Source organism: Pelodiscus sinensis, chromosome 8, assembly GCF_052426305.1.
Source record: "Pelodiscus sinensis isolate ZL-2025 chromosome 8, ASM5242630v1, whole genome shotgun sequence".
NCBI lineage: Eukaryota > Metazoa > Chordata > Testudines > Trionychidae > Pelodiscus > Pelodiscus sinensis.
In genome coordinates, this window is record NC_143059.1 from 35192695 (window position 1) to 35212639 (window position 19945).

A 19945-nucleotide genomic window follows, 5' to 3' on the forward strand; every position below is an offset into this window, starting at 1 on the left:
GTTAAGCCCAGTCAGAGAGGCTGAGGACTGTCATTTGTCAGCAACCATCTGTCAGCAAGCTTCCTAAGGACCAGGACCCAACATTTTCTGCGGACATTTGTGGGGAATCCAACCAGCCTAAACAGTTTTCCTGTTGCTTACACTCCACAAGTTAGAGAGAGACTGGACTTCCTAGGTTACTGCTATGAAGCCCAGGAGCAATATGACATAAGGAGTTGAAGATGATGGTAGCTGAGCTGAATAGCTAGAAGAGCAAGCACTTCAGAGTTAGTGTACATTTAAAGGACTCAAAGATGTGATGAGGGCTGAGTCCCCTCAGAGATGGTGGGGATAATGAACAAATAATGTTGCATTTCACTGGTCCATCACCAAAAATTGCTCACCCTAGCATAGTGAATGAATGATTTTAAAATCTGAATGAAATGCTTCAAAGCAAAACAAAAAATCTTTGACAGCCTTTGTTTTGGGGGCAACAATGCCTTTAAGAACTAAGACACACCTGACTCCTCTCCACTCTGATTGCTAATGGAATTCTTCATATAATGGGTCATCGTAATGGGATATTTTTATATCAGTCTTCTCTTAGAACAAGACTACTAGTTAGCACTTTCAGTTTCATCCTTGGTTTTTAATTGCCTCAGTCATTTAAATAGTTGATTATTGATGGTTTTCTTTGCAGTCCTTTTCTTACCAGAATAATGTCCATAGTATGGTTCTGACAATTTTCCAGCAAATCATGTTTTGGTCTCAGTAGGGATGCTCTTAACATTTTTTCATCTTAAGACTTTTTTCAATCCTGACATCAGGAACAGTAGGTCTGTATGATTTATTTGTATTAGCTCAAAAATCTTTTTGTGTTTAAAGAGACTCAAGCCTTGAGAGCCTTGCTTTCTGTGGAGAAGTCCACCTTTCAGGAGGATCTCTCACAGCATAGGCACAGAGTCTCTGATTTGTAGTACTATTGGTTTTTTTAATTGACTTTTCATTTTAGTTTTAGGACTCATATTTATTTTTGTGCTGACCAAAGTGTTGCTTTTCTTGATGATACTCATATTTTTAATATCTAATTATAAACTTTTTGGAGAGCTGGTCTTTAAGGTTATGTTCTTACAGTGATGATGGCCTGGCTTATATTTCTATGAGTTTTCTGATTTTCTCGTCTTCGCTTTGTAAATATTGCATTAGATTTAGCAGCTTTGACTGAATTGTTTACAGCTATAATTTAATTATTAGTGTGTAGATTTGCACACTTTACCCAACTAATTCAAACGCGATAGTGTTTGACATTGGGAATTTTTTTGTAAATAACATAGAATCATAGAATAGAATACTAGGACTGGAAGGGACCTTGAGAGGTCATCAAGTCCAGTCCCCTGCCCTCATGGCAGGACCAAATACTGTCTAGACCATCCCTGATAGACATTTATCTAACCTACTCTTAAATATCTCCAGAGATGGAGATTCCACAACTTCCCTGGGCAATTTATTCCAGTGTTTGACTACCCTGACAGTTAGGAACTTTTTCCTAATGTCCAACCTAAACCTCCCTTGCTGCAATTTAAGCCAATTGCTTCATGTTCTATCCCCAGAGGCCAAGATAAACAAGTTTTCTCCCTCCTCCTTATGACACACTTTTAGATCTCTGAAAACTGCTATCATGTCTCCCCTCAATCTTCTCTTTTCTAAACTAAACAAACCCAATTCCTTCAGCCTTCCTTCATAGGTCATGTTATCCAGACCTTTAACCATTCTTGTTGCTCTTCTCTGGACCCTCTCCAATTTCTCCACATCTTTCTTAAAATGTAGTGCCCAGAACTGAACACAGTACTCCAATTGAGGCCTAACCAGTGCAGAGTAGAGCAGAAGAATGACTTCTTGTGTCTTGCTCACAACACACCTGTTAATGCATCCCAGAATCATGTTTGATTTTTTTTGCAACAGCATCACACTGCTGACTCATATTCAGCTTGTGGTCCACTATGACCCCTAGATCCCTTTCTGCCGTACTCCTTCCCAGACAGTCGCTTCCCATTCTGTATGTATGAAACTGATTGTTCCTTCCTAAATGGAGCACTTGCATTTGTCATCCTATTTACCTCAGACCATTTCTCCAATTTGCCCAGGTCATTTTGAATTATGACCCTATCCTTCAGATTAGTCACAACCCCTCCCAGCTTGGTATCATCTGCAAACTTAATAAGCGTACTTTCTATGCCAATATCTAAATCGTTGATGAAGATATTAAATAGAGCCGGTCCCAAAACAGACCCCTGCGGAACCCCACTTGTTATACCTTTCCAGCATGATTGTGAACCATTAATAACTACTCTCTGAGAGTGGTTATCCAGCCAATTATGCACCCACCTTTAGTAGCCCCATCTAGGTTGTATTTACCTAGTTTATTGATAAGAATATCATGCGAGACCATATCAAATGCCTTACTAAAGTCTAAGTATACCACATCTACCACTTCTCCCTTATCCACAAGACTCGTTATCCTATTAAAGAAAGCTATCAGATTGGTTTGACATGATTTGTTCTTTACAAATCCATGCTGGCTGTTCCCTATCACCTTGCCACCTTCCAAGTGTTTACAGATGATTTCCTTAATTATTTTCTCCATTATCTTCCCTGGCACAGAAGTTAAACTAACTGGTCTGTAGTTTCCTGGGTTGTTCTTATTTCCCTTTTTATAGATGGGCACTGTATTTGCCCTTTTCCAGTCCTCTGGAATCTCTCCTGTCTCCCATGATTTTCCGAAGATGACAGCTAGAGGCTCAGATACCTCCTCTATCAGCTCCTTGAGTATTCTAGGATGCATTTCATCAGGGCCTGGTGACTTGCAGGTATCTAACTTTTATAGGTGATTTTTTTACTTCTTTTTTTATTTACCTTCTAAAACTATCCCCTTCCCACTAGCATCCACTATGTTAGGTATTCCTACAGACTTCTCGGTGAAGACCGAAACAAAGAAGTCATTGAGCATCTCTGCCATTTCCAAGTTTCCTGTTACTGTTTCTCCCTCCTCACTGACCCATGGGCCTTCCCTCTCCTTGGTCTTCCTCTTGCTTCTAATGTATTTATAAAAAGTCTTATTTTTTCCCTTTATTCCCATAGCTAGTTTGAGCTCATTCTGTGCCTTTGTCTTTCTAATCTTGCCCCTGCATTCCTTATGCTGTTTGCCTATATTCATCCTTTGTAATTTGTCCTACTTTCCATTTTTTTATACGACTCCTTTTTTATTTTTAGATCATGCAAGATCTTGTGGTTAAGCCAATGTGGTCTTTTGCCATATTTTCTATCTTTCCGACACATCGGAATAGCTTGCTTTTGGCCCTTTACAATGTCCCTTTGAAAAACTGCCTACTCTCCTCAGTTGTTTTTCCCCTCAGTCTCTATTCCCATGGGACCTTACCTATCAGCTCTCTGAGCTTGCCAAAATCCACCTTCCTGAAATCCATTGTCCCTATTTTGCTGTTCTCCCTTCTAACCTCCTTAGAATTGTGAACTCTATGATTTCATGATCACTTTCACCCAAACTGCCTTCCACTTTCAAATTCTCAACCAGTTCCTACCTATTTGTTAGGATCAAATCTAGAAAGCTTCCCCCCCAGTAGCTTTTTCAATCTTCTGACATAAAAAGTTGTCTCCAAGAATAGTCTGTGCCCTGCAGTGTTATTTTCCCAACATGTATCTGGATAGTTGAAGTCCCCCATAACCACCAAATCTTGGGCTTTGGATGATTTTGTTAGTTGTTTAAAAAAAGCCTCATCCACGTCTACCACCTGGGTAGGTGGCCTGTAGTAGACTCCTAGCGTGATATCACCTTTGGTTTTTATCCCTTTTAGCCTAACCCAGAGACTCTCAACACTTCCGTCTCCTATGTCCATCTCAACCTCACTCAAAGTGTGTTCATTTTTAATGTATAAGGCAATACCTCCTCCCTTTTTTCCTTGTCTATCCTTCCTGAGCAAGCTGTACCCTTATGTACAAACATTCCAATCATGTGTATTATCCCACCAAGTTTCTGTGATGCCAACAATGTCATACTTGTACTTATTTATTAGCACTTCCAGTTCTTCCTGCTTATTTCCCATACTCCTCGCATTTGTATATTGACATCTAAGATCCTGATTTGATCTTGCCTCCCAGTTTTGCCCTGATCCTCCTTTCTCTCTGCCATTGTAGCCCACGCTCCCTCCCATTTCCGACCCATCTCCCAGGTCTCCATGTTCTCCACTTACCTATGGGCTTTGCTCACCTGTCCACGTCAAACCTAGTTTAAAGCCCTCCTCACTAGGTTAGCCATTCTGTGTCCAAATAGGGTCTTCCCCCTCCTTGAAAGGTGAACACCATCCCTGCTTAGCAGTCCTTCCTGGAATAGCATCCCATGGTCGAGGAAGCCAAACATGGGAAGGACAAGAAAGTGGATGGGAAGATTTGGAAAGAATAGCTGGTTTTAAAAATAATTATCTTGTATTCGTTTTTTTTAGGCAATCATGCATAGTCCTTGCAACAGCTGAAAACTTTGATTATTTTGTATAACTTTACATAATAGGGAATTGCAAGTATTACATTAAAATATGAAATGCATGAAAAAGGAGTCACCAACCTGTCTGTGTCTTCCCCTCTTTTCAAGATGTTTAAGGGGGGGGGAGGGAAAATGCATGTTGTATACATTACAAAAGTATTGTGTATTTTATTATATTTTTATTAATAACTCCATCAGTTAAACATCTGCTTAGCCTAACTGTCTTGTCATTGAGATTATATATCACACAAGCTGACAAAAAAAAACACCACCCAGAGACACATACATACCATCAAAAATGTAAAAGGCCATACGCATAGAAGTTTCTGTATAATAGAATGTATCCAATATTTCAACCAGAATATTTATATTCATTGGATTACCACGTGGGGGCAACTCTTTCCACATCATTGATGACAATGGACAGTCCAAGTTATGACTCACGTGTGAACAGCATTCATGTAACCTGCCACCAAGCTTGATTCCTAAGAGCTTACTCTCTTATATGTGTTCCTTACAGTAACTTATTCTGTGTCCTGGCCTATTTTTACCCGTTATTTTGGGTAAGAAATCCCACAACTAAAGCTGCATCTTAACTAAAGTGGAGAATATTTTCCTCGTCTTACTTGATTTTTTTAACTGTATCTTTGACATTAAAATTGAGGCCTTTTCTAAATGGCATCTCTGAGCAACATAACTAACTCTGGATGGAAAGTGAATTTGAATTGGCAAGAGCAGAATGAAAACATACTTATTAAGCAGCTGTTTGCAGAATATACTCTGTCAAATAGTTGTGTGCATGTTTCAGCTTCTAATATTTGACATTGTTGAATATCTTCGCTAGAGCAACAGTTGAGAATGTTCTCTGAGCCATCTCGTTAGGAGTCATTAGAAATTAAAATCATGAAAATTAGCAAACCAAACTAAAATGGATCTAAGCTATGTAACTCTTTCATGAAGCCTCTATGAAATATATTTTATTTGTCTTCCAACAAACAGATCCTTTATTTAATTGTTCTTTATTCTCTATGCTCTACAGTTATATGATCACTTACATGAAATATTGGAGTAAATAAGAATAAACAAGCCTTTCAGAAAGATTTTAGCACATAGGCACAAAGATCTCTTCAGCTTGTTTTATTTACAAAAGATTTTTATATTATTATTGTTTTGTCTGAGTTGCAACAGTAAATAATTTTAAAATCAATTCTTTAAATGTGTGCATTGTGGAAAATATACCACAGATTTAATGGGACTGGCTCAAATTTTAAATTGCTGGAATTTTTTCTAAATATCAAGAGAAGGATCTCAGTCAAAATCCTCTTGTCCTTTGGTGAACAGCTCTTGAATTGGACTATTCATTTGATATACATTACTTTTATTGCTACAGGTTGAACCTCTGAAATCTGGGACTCTCTGGTCTGGCAAGGCTGGTCAGGGTCCGGAGTGCAGCCTGGTCCAGGCTGGTGGTGGGGAACACAGCCTCAGCCAGGCTGGTGTAAATGGGGTCAGTGCAATGAGGAGTACAGCCCTGGCCATGGCCAGGAGCAGAGCCCAGTGGCCAGGGCTGGCACGGAGAGCAGAGCTGACACCTAGAGGGGAGTCTTGATTTCCCTTGGTTCTGCAAATTCCCTGGTTCAGGACCACTCATGTCGCGAGGATGCCGGATCAGGGAGGTCCAACCTGTAGTTTTGTTTAACTCATTCTTATAGATTGCCAGTAGTACTGTTAAAATATTCCCCAGGAAGGGGAGGGGGGGGGAGTTTTGCAAGAGATAGTGTTTTCTTAGCTACAGGCAGAGGCTTCAAAGAAGTAACTAGGAGTTTCTGTTTACCATAGCTAGTGTGCAGCTCGTCTTTTGGGATACTTTTGAGATTTACATCCCAATAAGCCAAAATGTTGCATTTGAGTTGTGCTGCTGTTGCAGGATGGTAGAATGCTGGAGCAGAAACTTTTTCAAAGCCTGTAGTCGCAAGTAGGGGTGGGTGGGTGTGTGTGTGTGTGTGTGTGTGTGTGTGTGTGTGTGTGTGTGCGCGCGCGTGTGTGTGCGCGCGCTTGTGCGGCACCAGTGGCAGGAGAGAACAGCCCATTTCTGCCTCATGCTCTAGGGCTCACTTTTTTCTTACCAAAGCCACACACTTCAGTTATGGAGTCAAGTAGAGCCTCTCCCATCCAGGCTCTGGATCCAAGGAAGGGGAAAGAGCACCTCGCTCTGTGCACAGGCATATCCTAACATGCTATCATGCATCTCTTCTAGCTCATGTTTCTGAGCCTGGAGAAAAGTTGAGGCCCAGATTGGATGATGCTGACACCTGGACACTCACTGGTCACCAAACAATCCTGGTACATTCTGAGGAGTATCTCCAGGGTTTTAGCAGTACTTACTCATCCCCACCACGCACTTTGCCCTGCAGCACTTAGTACTGAAGCACTTCATAAGCTTATCTTCAGTACCCATCTCTCAGTGCTGATGTGATGGAGAATTTCAGCACTAACCTTCTAAGCAATGAAGAGATTCATAGTCCTCAGCAACTTAACAGCGTATCATGGTTGTCTTTCCTAGGTTTCTTTATGAATCTCCAACTCCACTACCTGCAGTAGTGATTCTGGAAGATATTCAAAGTTTCCCAGAGCACCTGAAACAGGATAGCTTCATCCATGAGGGACACATAGTACTCAGCTACCATTGCATCACACAAAAGAATGTTGTCAATCTAATCACTATATTTCCTTCCCTATAAACCAAATTGGTCTGACAGAGAATCAAGGGGACATTCCTAATATCAATTTCTGATCATCATCCTTCTATCAAACTTCACTGAGAGCTTCTGGTTTTCACAAGGGCCTCATGTGTTGGTTTCCTCCACTCTAAGGGCATGTGTACACTAAATAAAACCAAAATAACTTCTTAAATAACAAAATTGAAATAGCATATCCCCAATATGGGGGAGCATCAAAATTACTTTGAATTATTTCAGAATAGTGCATCCACACTAATTGGAGCCTGCCTTGGACTTAGAGCTCCCAGAAGCACTCTGGAGAGGACATCAGGAGGGCGGAGACATCCAGTGGCTGCTTGGTTAGCCAAGCTGCAATGTTTGCTTTCTGAGGCTTCTCTCTGAGGGTATGTCTACACTAGAAAGATAATTTGAACTAACAGCCGTTAGTTCGAATTAACTTTCATAGGCGCTACACATACAAACCACTAGTTCGAACTTAATTCGAACTAGCAGAGCGCTTATTTCGAATTAGGTAAACCTCATTCTACGAGGACTAATGCCTAGTTCGAATTAAGTAGTTCAAATTAAGGGCAGTGTAGCCACTTAATTCAAACTAGTGGGAGGCTAGCCCTTCCCAGCTTGCCCTGGTGGCCACTTTGGGCCAAGCCAGGGAAACTCTTCTGCCCCCATCCTGGCCCCGGAGCCCTTAAAGGGGCATGGTCTGGCTACGGTGCCCGTGCCAGGTGCAAGCCTGCCAGCACCTAGTCAGCAGACACTGCACCTGGCATGGCATGAGCCAGCCACCCTCTGCCACCCAGCCCTCCGCCTCTTCCCAGGACCGGGAAGGTGCATAATGCATACCTTTTCCAGAATTCCTGCCTGTTATGAAAGATGCAGGTTGGCACTTGTTTCCCTGACTGCACCATCAGTTAGAGAAGTGGACGTGCCTTTTTGCATCCTGTACAATACAGCCTACCTCTTGTTCCCCTGGCTGATGAAGCCCTACACTGGCAGCCTGGACCCACCCGCACTTCAATGCCAGGCTGAGCAGATGCCACATAGTGGTGGAGTATGTATTCAGCTCTTTAATGGAGAGACTCTGGAGTCTCTTCACCCACCTGGAAATCAGTAAGCACGACATCCTTTTTGTGGTGGTGGCCTACTGTGTGCTCCACAACCATTGTGAGAGCAAGGAGGAGACTTTTTGTCAGGGTAGGGGGCAGAGGATGAACATCTGGCCAGGGAATATGAGAAGCTGGATACCAGTGCCATTTGGTGAGCACATCAAGGGGCTGTGCTCATTAGGGAGGCCTTGAAGGAGAGTTTCATCCAAGGCCATCATGAGACTCTCCCCCATGGCTCTCCACAAGGGGCCCCTGCACTGCCTCTGTGTGCCTTTCCTCCCATACTGCCCCCTTCCTCTGCCCTCCCTTCCCACCTTCCCCTCCTTGTCTGATGAGCAAATAGAAAAGCCTTCTTTGTTGGAAAAAAACTGTTTATTGCGGGGATCTACAACAGGGGAGGGACTGGTAAAGAATCTGGAATGGGGGAGGAGGAAAAGGGGAGAGGAGAGGGACTCAGGGATGAGGCTGGGACTGGCGCCTGCCTCGGGTTATTCAGGAGGTTTTGGCTGCCCGAGAGATCCCACTGCCACATGTTCTTAGGCCGTGGCAGCCCCTGAAGGGACTGGGAGGAACACATGCCTTGTGCTGGTGTGCCAGCTGGTCCCAGGTGGCTACCTTCTGCTGCTGGTCAGCAGCCTGCTCCTGGCACTCCTCTTCGAGCCCCGAATGAGGGACTGCAGGCAGGCCATCTGCTCGTGCCTCAGGTCCTTGTGGGTTCTCTTCCGCCTATGAATCCCACAGAGTTGGGTAGATGAGGTGGGGGATGTAGCAAGCTTGCAGCTGACTCAGCTGTGAAGAAAAGTTACAAGAGCAGTCCTCCTAGGAGACACTGTGTATAAAGCCCTAATCTCTGAGACAAAAATGAAGGTCTTGGTTCAGACGATGGCGAAGTGCTTCGAGTAAGGCCATATGTTGCCTAGACAGCGGGCACTTACCTGCATGGGCACAGACTTCCCATGGCAAGCTGGCTAGACCAGGGGCCTGCGGATGGGGTGGGGGACAGTGTGGCTCAGCTTCCTTTTGTGTCCTGCACACACTGGGTCCTGACTGGTGGGCTGTGTCTACACTTGAAAGTAGGAATAAGGGATCTTCTGGAAGAGGGCTTATTTTCCACAAGATCCCGTCTAGACTGGAGCTTTTCTCTGGCAAAACCCCGAGCCGGAAAAAAGCGGCAGCCATGTTCATGCAAATGCCGCAGGGGATATTTAAATCCCCCGCGGAATTTGCAATTCCGAATTGTCTCATTAGCATCCCTTTTATAGAAAAAGGTGCCAGTGTAGACACAGCCGTGGTGTCCCACAGAGAAAGAACATCTGTCCCTGTCCACTGGAGTGGAGGATTGTTGGGGGAGGTGTGTGAGTGGCAGATGTCACTTGTTGGAGAGAGTGCTACTAGGTTCCCCTCTTCTTCTTCCCCACCCCCGGCAGGCTCTCATATTTGTTCTTTCATTTATGTAGTTAATTTTCTGTTATCCCTTAATGCGTTCGTTGAGGATTATATTACTTGATTTTTCATAACTACTCCATTATGTGTAGAAATTTCAAGGTCGACTTGTTTTTTCTTAGAGGGTAGACATCCAGTATGTAAAACAGGTAGATGACACCAGAATCCTCATTCCTTTGTGAGTTTTCATCAAAGTGAATATGTCTAAAATCAACAGGAAACTTGAATGGGCTCCCTATGTGAAATGATCTAATGCTGTATTTGTGCTTTCTGCTATTTAAGGAGACAAAGGTCTCTTTCTCTCTCTCTAAAGAAAATACCTGGTGAAAAGAAATTGTCCCATTTTAGCAATTCTTCCATTTTTATTAAAAACATTTTTATTGTCTAAGCAAATCTTACAGCTTTCTGGCAGTTTTTTCAACAACAAAACAGAATCTGTCAAAGCAACATTTAAAAGGGAATGATTTTATTAAAAACAGAAACTGAGACACAGGTTTCTTTTCCAGATACCAAATTGTAGTAGTGACATCATAAATGTCATGCTAGAAGATAGAACTTGGCAACCATACTTTAGATGCATATTTTGCCCTGAAATATTTTTTAAAAGACTCTTAAGTACTGAAGTTAGACATGGCTACCGCTCCACTATTGTTGTTGTCTAAAAAAATTTCACCATTGCATCTCTTTTTAAATGAAGCTCTTCCTTTTGTAATAAATGAATAAAAAATAAAAGGGCCGGCATATTACAACACATTCATTTTATGAAACATTTTAGTTATAAACATTGTGTTCTTCTGGCTGTTTGTTTGGCAATTTGCAGAATATAGGAACTATATAGTAATTTGTATAATGTATGCTGATTGAATGTTATATTAAACAAAGCCATATCATTACTCCTTTTTTTTTAATGTGGGAAGACATTGAAAAGTCTCAGGATTTAATCAGAACTTTCACTGGGTCTGTCATGGGTGAAATTAAATATATTAAGGAAGTCCTTCCCCGCCCAATAAAGGTAGGAGTTTCCTCAGCAAACACTTCCTGTGTAACACAAGATTAGTCTGAACTTGCATTACTCATTCTATTCACCCTCTTTCTCACCATCCTTAAAAATGGATTCTGGCTAGTCTTAATAGAAATGTATCAAAATTAGACTACTGAAATTTTTTAAGCAACTTTTTCTATTTATAATAACTTTTCTTCAAGTCTCTAAATATATCCTTAATATAATACTGTTTTCTTCTAACTTTCAATATAATAATTATAAGTTCATTTTTAAAAACTTTCATTTACAGTATAATTTGCAAATTCCTTGGCTGTCTTTAAACAAACTGCACCACAATTATGTAATATGGTTTGTATTCCTTACTCATACAAATTACTAAAGAATATCCGGGGGAAAAACAAAAATTTACATGTCATTGAAGGTGAGGTATAACATTAGGTGAAATATATGATCATGAATTAAAAGGAAAAATAGGAAATGGTTTAATTTTAAAATAATGTAAGGCTGTGCCTACATTGGCACCCCTTTCTGGAAAAGGGATGCTAATGAGACACTTCGGAATTGCAAATTCCGCGGGGGATTTAAATATCCCCCGCGGCATTTGCATGAATATAGCTGACGCTTTTTTCTGGCTCGGGGTTTTGCTGGAGAAAAGCTCCAGTCTAGATGGGATCTTGCGGGAAATAAGCCCTTTTCCGGAAGATCCCTTATTCCCTTGAAAGTATAATTCTTAAAAGTGTAAATGACCTTACTTTGAATGTATTAGTTGATTAGCTTGCTTATTGTATTCACTTATTGATGATAAATGACTGCTTAACCACTGGGTCATAATTTAATGAGCTGGTTACCACTCGACAATGAGAAGACACAAGCCTGTAGTGAAAGTGATTTCAGCCTAATTCCAACTTGGATTGACCATCCTAGTACTAAACAAGTGTTGAGGTTTTGTTTTTGTTTATGTTCATTTCATTAGCCTAGCTGTAAACCTATTGTCAAGGTTGACAGTCAACTTCTAGCGATGGTTAGTTACATTAGTGGCATTTTTATAACAGCATGCTGTAAGGAAAAAAATCAGAACAGAAAGATTCTACATCTCTAGTAGATATGTAGTACCTAATTGTTTCCCCACAGATGTATTCCTAATGGAGGAAAATGTGATGGGATAACAGCTGTGCATTTCAGATGGGTCGATTTTCCCCTCTTAGACCCTTTTTAATATGAGAGTTAGTTTCTCAGTGCTCACTGACATGTAAAATCTAATTCACTAAGGAACATTTTGGACCATACAATATATCTTGTGCTGATATTATTCCGTCCATGTCTGCCAATCAACCTGAAGGATGGAAAAATCAACAGCATAAAATTCAAGAGATTGTTCAATAAACATCCATTTAGATTTCCTATGGTAAATGTAATAAAAGCCTTGAACTGCAAAACACAAAGGTGTAAAATGCATGCAGACTTGTATAAAAAGTACAAGCAATATCACTGAGATGCAGGTGGAGAGAGACCCCTATTTTTTTTTTAATTTACAAAGCAAGGTTGTGTTGGATTGGTTTTAAATAATTTAGACTTTAATTACCAAAAGTGTTATAGCTAATAATTAGTCATCAGTATTGATTCAGTTATGTTCATTTTGTCAATATTTATAACCCATTGCAAATGTATTTAGAATTAATAAACATAGTGCTTTCTTCTTCCCTACACTGCTGCTCTCCCTCATTTTTTGATCTTAAAAGTTTGGTCTTAATGATAGTCATCTGTAGAACTACAAAGATGTTAGTAAAGAAACGTCTCAAGCTAACTGAATGTGTGCTCTAGTGCTTTGGCCTGATCACAGAATTAGATATATACCACCTGAATTTTAAACCTACTTTACAGGGCCGTCCTTAGGATTTATGGTGCCTTATGCGAGATTATTAAACTGGTGCCCCTATGCCTGCCTTGCTCTTCCACCCCCTACTTCCTCTCTTTCCTAGAGACCCTAGTAGCCAATCCCCTCCCTCAGACGATGCTGCAGGCAGTGCATTCGGCGCTCTCTAGGACCCAGCCCTGCTGTTACATGCTCCACTGCTTCCTGTCATAGTGGTGCACAGCACATTTCATTAGGGTGTGCACCAAATAATTTGTTTAAATGTACTTTGACCCCTATTAGCCACACCCCGGACCCCCATTAGCCAGGACTCTGGAGGCAACACTCTCTTGGTGCAAGATGGACACATGACCAAAAGTAAAAGGTGTCATGTGACACCCCCCAAGGACTTTTCCCACCATCTTCCTACCAATAGGGATTAGATTGGCCCCCACCAAACCCTCCTCGTACAACTATCCTGCAATTTGCATTAACCCAATGTTTGTGACATTAACTCAAGGGCAGAGAGGCTGGGGGAAGTGTTCCCTCCAAGAGTTTCCTCCCATGAGCAAAATGAATGTTTGTTTGTACACCAGTACTGAGTTCATGTGGCTTGTTCGGATGTGCCACTGTGACACCCAAGTTATTAATAAAAATCTTATAAACCTCTACCTTTTCCCTTTGCTGCCATGTCTCCTCCCCTTGCTCCATCAGCTCCCCTGGTGCCTGCTGCCCCCAACCCTTCATCCTTCTCTGCTGTCCTGACTCATGCCCTTCTCACTGCCCTCAGCCCACCTGAGACCTGCCCCCCTCCACCAGGCCATCCCCACTGTGCCCACTCCTCCAGTAACCCAACTCTGATCATGTGAGCTACCCCTCCTCATCCCCTCTCCTAACACCTCCCTCTACACACCTGCCCTGCCTCTCTCCTCTGGTGCTGGTCCCTCCCCTGCAGGTGTCTGCCCTTCTGCTTCACCCCCTGAATCCCCTGGCACCTGCATCTTCCCTTATCCCTACACCCTTCTGGTGCCTCTCCCTTCCCTCACTGCGCCTTTGCTCTCTTTTTCCCTGATGCCCACCCCCTCACCACTCTCTGCCCCCATTCCCCTCACGCCCCTCTGTGCCCTCACACATGACTTGCTCCATCCCCACCCCTTCTTTCAAGCCTTCTCCCAGCACCTCTCTCTCCCCCCTCTAGCCTCCAATGCCCCTCTCCTCTCCTCTGCTCTCCCAGCATCACCCTGTCCCCCCTCCCACTGACACCTCCCCTCCTGCCCTTTTCCTCATTGTCTCCACTTGCCCCCCTTGCATTAGTCTCTCCTCCACCCCTCCCTTGGTGCCTTCCCCTTTCTTCTCCTGACCTGCCCCCCTCCCATCAGCACAAGCATCTTCCTCTCCCACCCCTGTCCCTTATTTTCCCTCTGGCCTTCGCCTACCTTTTGCCTTCCTGTTTGCAGGGCTGGAGTCTGCTGCGATTGGACCCCAGAAGTCCCTGCAGCCCAGGCTCCCGACCACATGCCGGAGCCAGAACTGGGCCACTCGGCACTCGCAGCCCCGGCCCATCACAACACGGCTGGTCCCACCCTAGCGAGGTTCTGCTCCCCCACGCACCTCTTGGCCCATCTCCTTCCAAGGTGCAGCTTGGCCATTTTAAAAAATGGCGCCACAAGGACAAGCCGCGCATGACCCCACCCTCCTCCGGCTCACTGTGCATGACCCTACCGCCAGCGCAGCCCCGGCTCCTCTTGATGCTGCCGCCCAGGATGACAGCTTCCCTTCTCCAGCCGGGGTCAGCTTGCTGGCCTCCTCACCGGAGTCCCTTGGCCCGGTGGGGCCGTAAGTGCCAGCTGGGCCCCTACTGGCTCTGTTGCAGAGCGCACACCTATGCTTCCCTTCCATCCCGGGCTGGAAGAATGGTGTCCCAGAAAGTGTGGTGCCCTACGCGACTGCATACTCTGTGTATGCCTAAGGACAACCCTGCTACTTTAAAGGCCTTATGTACATTCACAAAAATAGAACTTGAGTAGCATTGGAAAGGGTTCAGAAAAGGGCAACTAAAATGATTAGGGGTTTGGAACGGGTCCCATATGAGGAGAGGCTAAAGAGACTGGGACTTTTCAGTTTAGAAAAGAGGAGACTGAGGGGGGATATCATAGAGGTCTATAAAATCATGAGTGGTGTGGAGAGGGCTGATAAAGAAAAGTTATTTATTAGTTCCCATTATAGAAGAACTAGAGGACACCAAATGAAATTAATGGGTAGCAGGTTTAAAACTAATAAAAGGACGTTCTTCTTCACACAGCGTGTTGTCAACCTGTGGAACTCCTTGCCAGAGGAGGCGGTGAAGGCTAGGACTATAATAGAGTTTAAAGAGAAGCTGGATAAATTCATGGAGGTTAGGTCCATAAAAGGCTATTAGCCAGGGGATAAAATGGTGTCCTTGGCCTCTGTTTGTCAGAGGCTGGAGAGGGATGGCAGGAGACAAATCACTTGATCATTGTCTTCGGTCAACCCTCTCTGGGGTACCTGGTGTTGGCCACTGTCGGTAGACAGGATACTGGGCTAGATGGACCTTTGGTCTGACCCAGTACGGCCGTTCTTATGTTCTTATGTATTGTTTATTAGCAATGAAGTACAATCTAATGGAATTAGCGGTGATGGGATAAGGCTGAAATACTTTGGGAAGAAAGCTACTAGAGGTTCCCCTAATAGAGTGCTTGGGGTCTGCTGCAAACCATCAGAATCCAATCTGGATAGAGACCTCTTTAATATTCATAATGAAGTAAACACTTCCGGGAATTATGTGATTATGGGAGACTTTAACTTTCTATATATAGATCTGAGGACAAGTGCTACTGATCATAGTAGTGCCTGGATTTTATCAAATTTCTTCACCAAATGGTTGCTGAGGCAACAAGAAGAGGTTGCCATTTTAGATTGGTATTGGTGAAGACCTCATAGATGAACTGGTTATAGAGAACAACCTTTGTTCCAGTGATCATTGGCTAATTCAGTTTCAACTAAATGGAAAGTTAAACAAAAATAGATCTGCAGCAAGAGTCCTTTTTTTTCAAAAGAGCTATTCTTACCATTTAAGTGTATTAGTTAGGGAAGTGGACTGCACTGAATAAATAAAAGATCTGAATATAGAGGAAGCTCAGAATTACTTTCACTCAAAGTTGCAGAAACTGTCTGAACCTCACATTCGCAGAAATGGGAAAAAGTATAGGGAAGGGTTAACAAGCATCTCAAATGAGGGTATGTCTACACTTGAACCCTCTTTCTAGAGAAGGATGCAAATGAAGGCATTCAAAATTGCAATTGAAGCCGGGATTTAAATATCCATGCTTCATTTGCATAATCACGTTATGGCGCTATTTTGAAATACAAAATGCGGTGTAGATGCAGTTATTTCAGGAGAACACCCTTCTTCCGAAATAACCCTTATTCCTCATTAAATGAGGTTGAACAGTTATTTTGGAGGGAGGACCAAAGAAACCTCCCTTTTTATTGTCAAAATATTTAGGGATAAAGTGAGAACTGACAAAAGCCAAGCAGAGTTGGATCTTGTAAAGGGAATTAAACTCAATAGTAAAGAGTTCTATAGACACATAAATAAAGAGAAAACAAGGAAAAATGTAGGACCACTAAGAACTGAGACTTAGGTGACTATTAAGGATTATATAGGTAGGGCCCAATATCTAAACAAATACTTTACCTCTGTTTTTAATGGGACTAATAAGGAGTTTGAGGGTATTAGCAAGGTGGCTAAAGGCAATGAAAGTATATGAAGGTAGAAATTACCACATCTAAGGTGGAAGTCAAACTCAAACAGCTTAATGGGATTAAAAGGGGGAGACTAGATAATATCAACCCAAGAATATTAAAGAAACTAGCGCATGAAATTGCAAGCCCAGTTCCTTATTTTGAAAAGATAACTGATTTTTTTTACACAAAGAAAATGCAGTAGATCTAATTTACCTGGATTTTAATAAGGCATTTGATGCAGTTCCACATGGCACCGTAGGGATTATTATAAGAATTGAAAGGTGGGGAAGGACCTGGCTAAAGGGGAGACTGTTTCATGCTGAAAGGTGAATGGTCAGTCTGGAGGGAGGTTACAAGTAGAAATCTTTAGGGAATGATCTTAGGTCCAATCTTATTTAACATTTTTATTACTGATCTTGGCACAAAAATTGTGTGTGCTAACAATGTGGAAGGTACAGGCAATACAGAGGAAGATCAGAATATCATACAAGAAGATCTGGATGACCTTGTAAATGGGATATAACTTAATACTGGAACGTGCAAGGTCATGCATTTAGGGACTAAAAACAAAAAGTTTTGCTATAACATAGGGACTTATCACTTGGAACACACAGCGGGAGAAAGACCTGAGAGTATTGACAGATCACAGGATGACTATCAATGTGATGTGGCCATGCAAAGGGCTAATGCTATCCGAGGGTGCAACAGAAGAAGTATTTCTGTTAGAGACTGGGAAATGTTAGTACCATTCTACAAGGTACTGGTGGAACCTCAATTGGAATAGTGTGTGCAATTCTGGTCTTCCATGTTTGAAATGAATTCAGACTAGAACAGTTCAGAGAAGGGTTAATAGAATGATCTGAGGAATCTGTCTCGTGAGAGGAGCCTGGTTAGTTTAGCCTAACTAAAAGAAGGCTGAAGAGATATTTGATTGCTCTTTACAATTACATCTGAGGGATAAGAAGGTTATAAGGAGGTGGTAAAAGTTATTTAAGTGCCAACATAGACACAAGAAAAAATAGATATAAAATGGCCAAAAGTGAGTTTATCCTTGAAATTAGGAAAGGGTTTCTAATCATCAGAAGAGTGAAATTCTAAACTAGACTTCCAGTGGGACCAGACTTGAGCTTGATACATTTTTCAGAGGGTCTGGAATGGTGGGAATGCCTATTTTGGCGCTTAGCCCATCAACAGCTGCCAATAGCAAAAATTCCCAATGGGTAGAGGTGGGGCACTAGATGGGGTGAGTTCTGAGAAATAAGTTACCTGAGAAATAATTCTCAGTAGTATCAGCATGGTGGATCTTGGCAACATTCTCAGGGTTAACTGATTGGAATATTTGGGGTTGGGATGAAGTTTTCCCTCTTGGGGCGTATTGATAGAAACACTAGGGATTTTCTACCACCTTCTGCAACATGATGCATGGAGTGTAAATGGTTAATTCTCTGTAATTTGACATCCTCAAACTATGATTTGTGGACTTCAGTCAGTTGATCTATTTCAGGAGTGGTTGCATGAGGTTCATAGCATGCTATGTGTAGGAAGTCAGGCTAGATGATCATGGTGCTTCTCTCCTGACCTTAAAGTCTGAGTCTGTGAGAATCTGTAATGAATCAGTGTGTACTTGCATTGGGATAGCAAAAGAAAAATCTCTACTGAAAATTGAAAAAAAAACATTTATATCATTGTGTCTTCTGTCACTGACTAAAACTAGAATTAGATCACCTAGTAGTTAGGAACACCTGAATTCAATGTAGACTCTGGACTCCACCTCTGCTATCACTAGTGGAGGAATACAGATGCTAATTTTCCTATATGTAGATGCAGCCTTAAGTAATTTCTGAGACTTGGGCACAGATTTTTAAATGTATTGTGGTAGCCATGTTGGTTACAAGATATATGAGAAACAAGGTGGTTGTGGTTATATTTGATTGTCCAATTTCTGTTAGTAAAAGAGAGAAGATTTTGAGCTTTCCTAATCAAGACCTCTGTGGAGCTTGAAAGATTGTCTCTTTCAATAGAAGAAGTTGGTCCTTGCTCCCTCTTTTTGCAAGGCCTTGCTGACTTACATAAGTCCCATTTTCAAAAGTAACTTATGTATATAGGCACTTATGTCCCAATGATTTTCAAAGTGTCTTACGCTTCTGGAAGAGTGGATTACTTTTGAAAATGTGATTAAAAGGCATGTGTATATGTGGCAAGCTGAGGTGTGAACCTACAATGCACCAGCCTACTTCACTCTACAGAACTTCTAGTGCATGGCAGAAACCTCTACATGACCACTGAGTATGTGGCAGAGTAGAGTGGTTTAGATTTACAAATCAGTTTGCTGCCCATTGACTCACCGTATAGACACGCCCTTCAGGTCACTTAGATCTTTCAGAGTTTCGCAAAGTTAATGCCTAAAGATCTTTACAAATTTATGAAATGGGAATGGTAAGATTTACCTACTCATCTACATATTTCACTGGTATTTTGAGACTCTTAGAAGGTGAAAAGTGCTTAGTATTGTAAACTAAAAGCATTTCATCCATGTGTAATTTAAAGGAGTAAACAAGATCTTTGTCCTGTTCAGTCTATAGAGCTTAGCAGGTTCTAACATGCATCAAATTTAGTATTTGTGCGTTTATCTATTAATTTAATAAACTACAAATTTGTATATAGTAGCTTTGAGTTTACTGCTTTGTATGTCTTAAAATCTATCTTTAAACAACAAAATCTTACTTATTTTCTTTCATTATTCTGCTCTGCTCCCATTGATGACTCTAAACTTTTGACTCCAGACTGGCAATATGAGGGTAAGATGGCAAAATGTAACTTCCTGAACATTGCTTGTCTGTTTTTCATGTTTATTCTCTTCAGAACATTCTCTTTAATCAGTTCATTTTATTGCAACTAAATTCCAATCATATTTGTTTCTGTTGTGAAACTATAAGTACAATTTTAATCATTTCTACATATTCTTTGAGTTAAATTACCATTATATTTTTTGTCCTGAAGGATTGCTGCTCTACAGTGGTCCTTAAGGGTATATTTAGAGAAACATGAATATAGGTCTACAGTGTAGCAAGGAATTGTATTGTGTTGTGACTTGGCAAAAGCTTGGTGTGTGTATGCACGATATTGAAAGTAAAAGTGTCATAACAGTTACAGCGTATACAAGAAGTCATAATAAGAGCAGATTGTGACATTTTCATTTTCATGATGGGAGAGATCCTTAGGTTCTAATTCTGTAGTATCTCATGAAAATTCCCATTTACTTCAGGCTTTGAATAAAGTTCATTTGGGCCCTTTATATCGGTGATTAGCTAACAATTATCTTGGAAATATATGGAACATACTTTGGAGTCAGAGATAACTTCTGTTTTTGTATTTATAGACTGCAAGTTGGCCAGGGCAGGTCCTCCAGCCACAATAGTTCCTATTGATGAAGAAAGCCGAAACGGTGAGTGTACACTGTCTTCTAAAAAATATTCTGTGTGATTATGTGTTTGGTATTAAAAA

General features: G+C 41.7%; 1 protein-coding gene across 11 annotated transcripts in view; it reads left to right on the forward strand.

The window, feature by feature from the left end:
* Positions 1–19945, forward strand: part of PCDH15 (protocadherin related 15) — a 1468744-nt gene that overhangs the window by 825135 nt on the left and 623664 nt on the right. For all 11 annotated transcript variants that reach the window (XM_075935032.2, XM_075935036.2, XM_075935034.2 and 8 more), the window contains one exon: positions 19821–19886. In XM_075935032.2, the coding sequence (XP_075791147.2) occupies positions 19821–19886 (66 nt within the window). The remainder of the gene's footprint in view (positions 1–19820; positions 19887–19945) is intronic.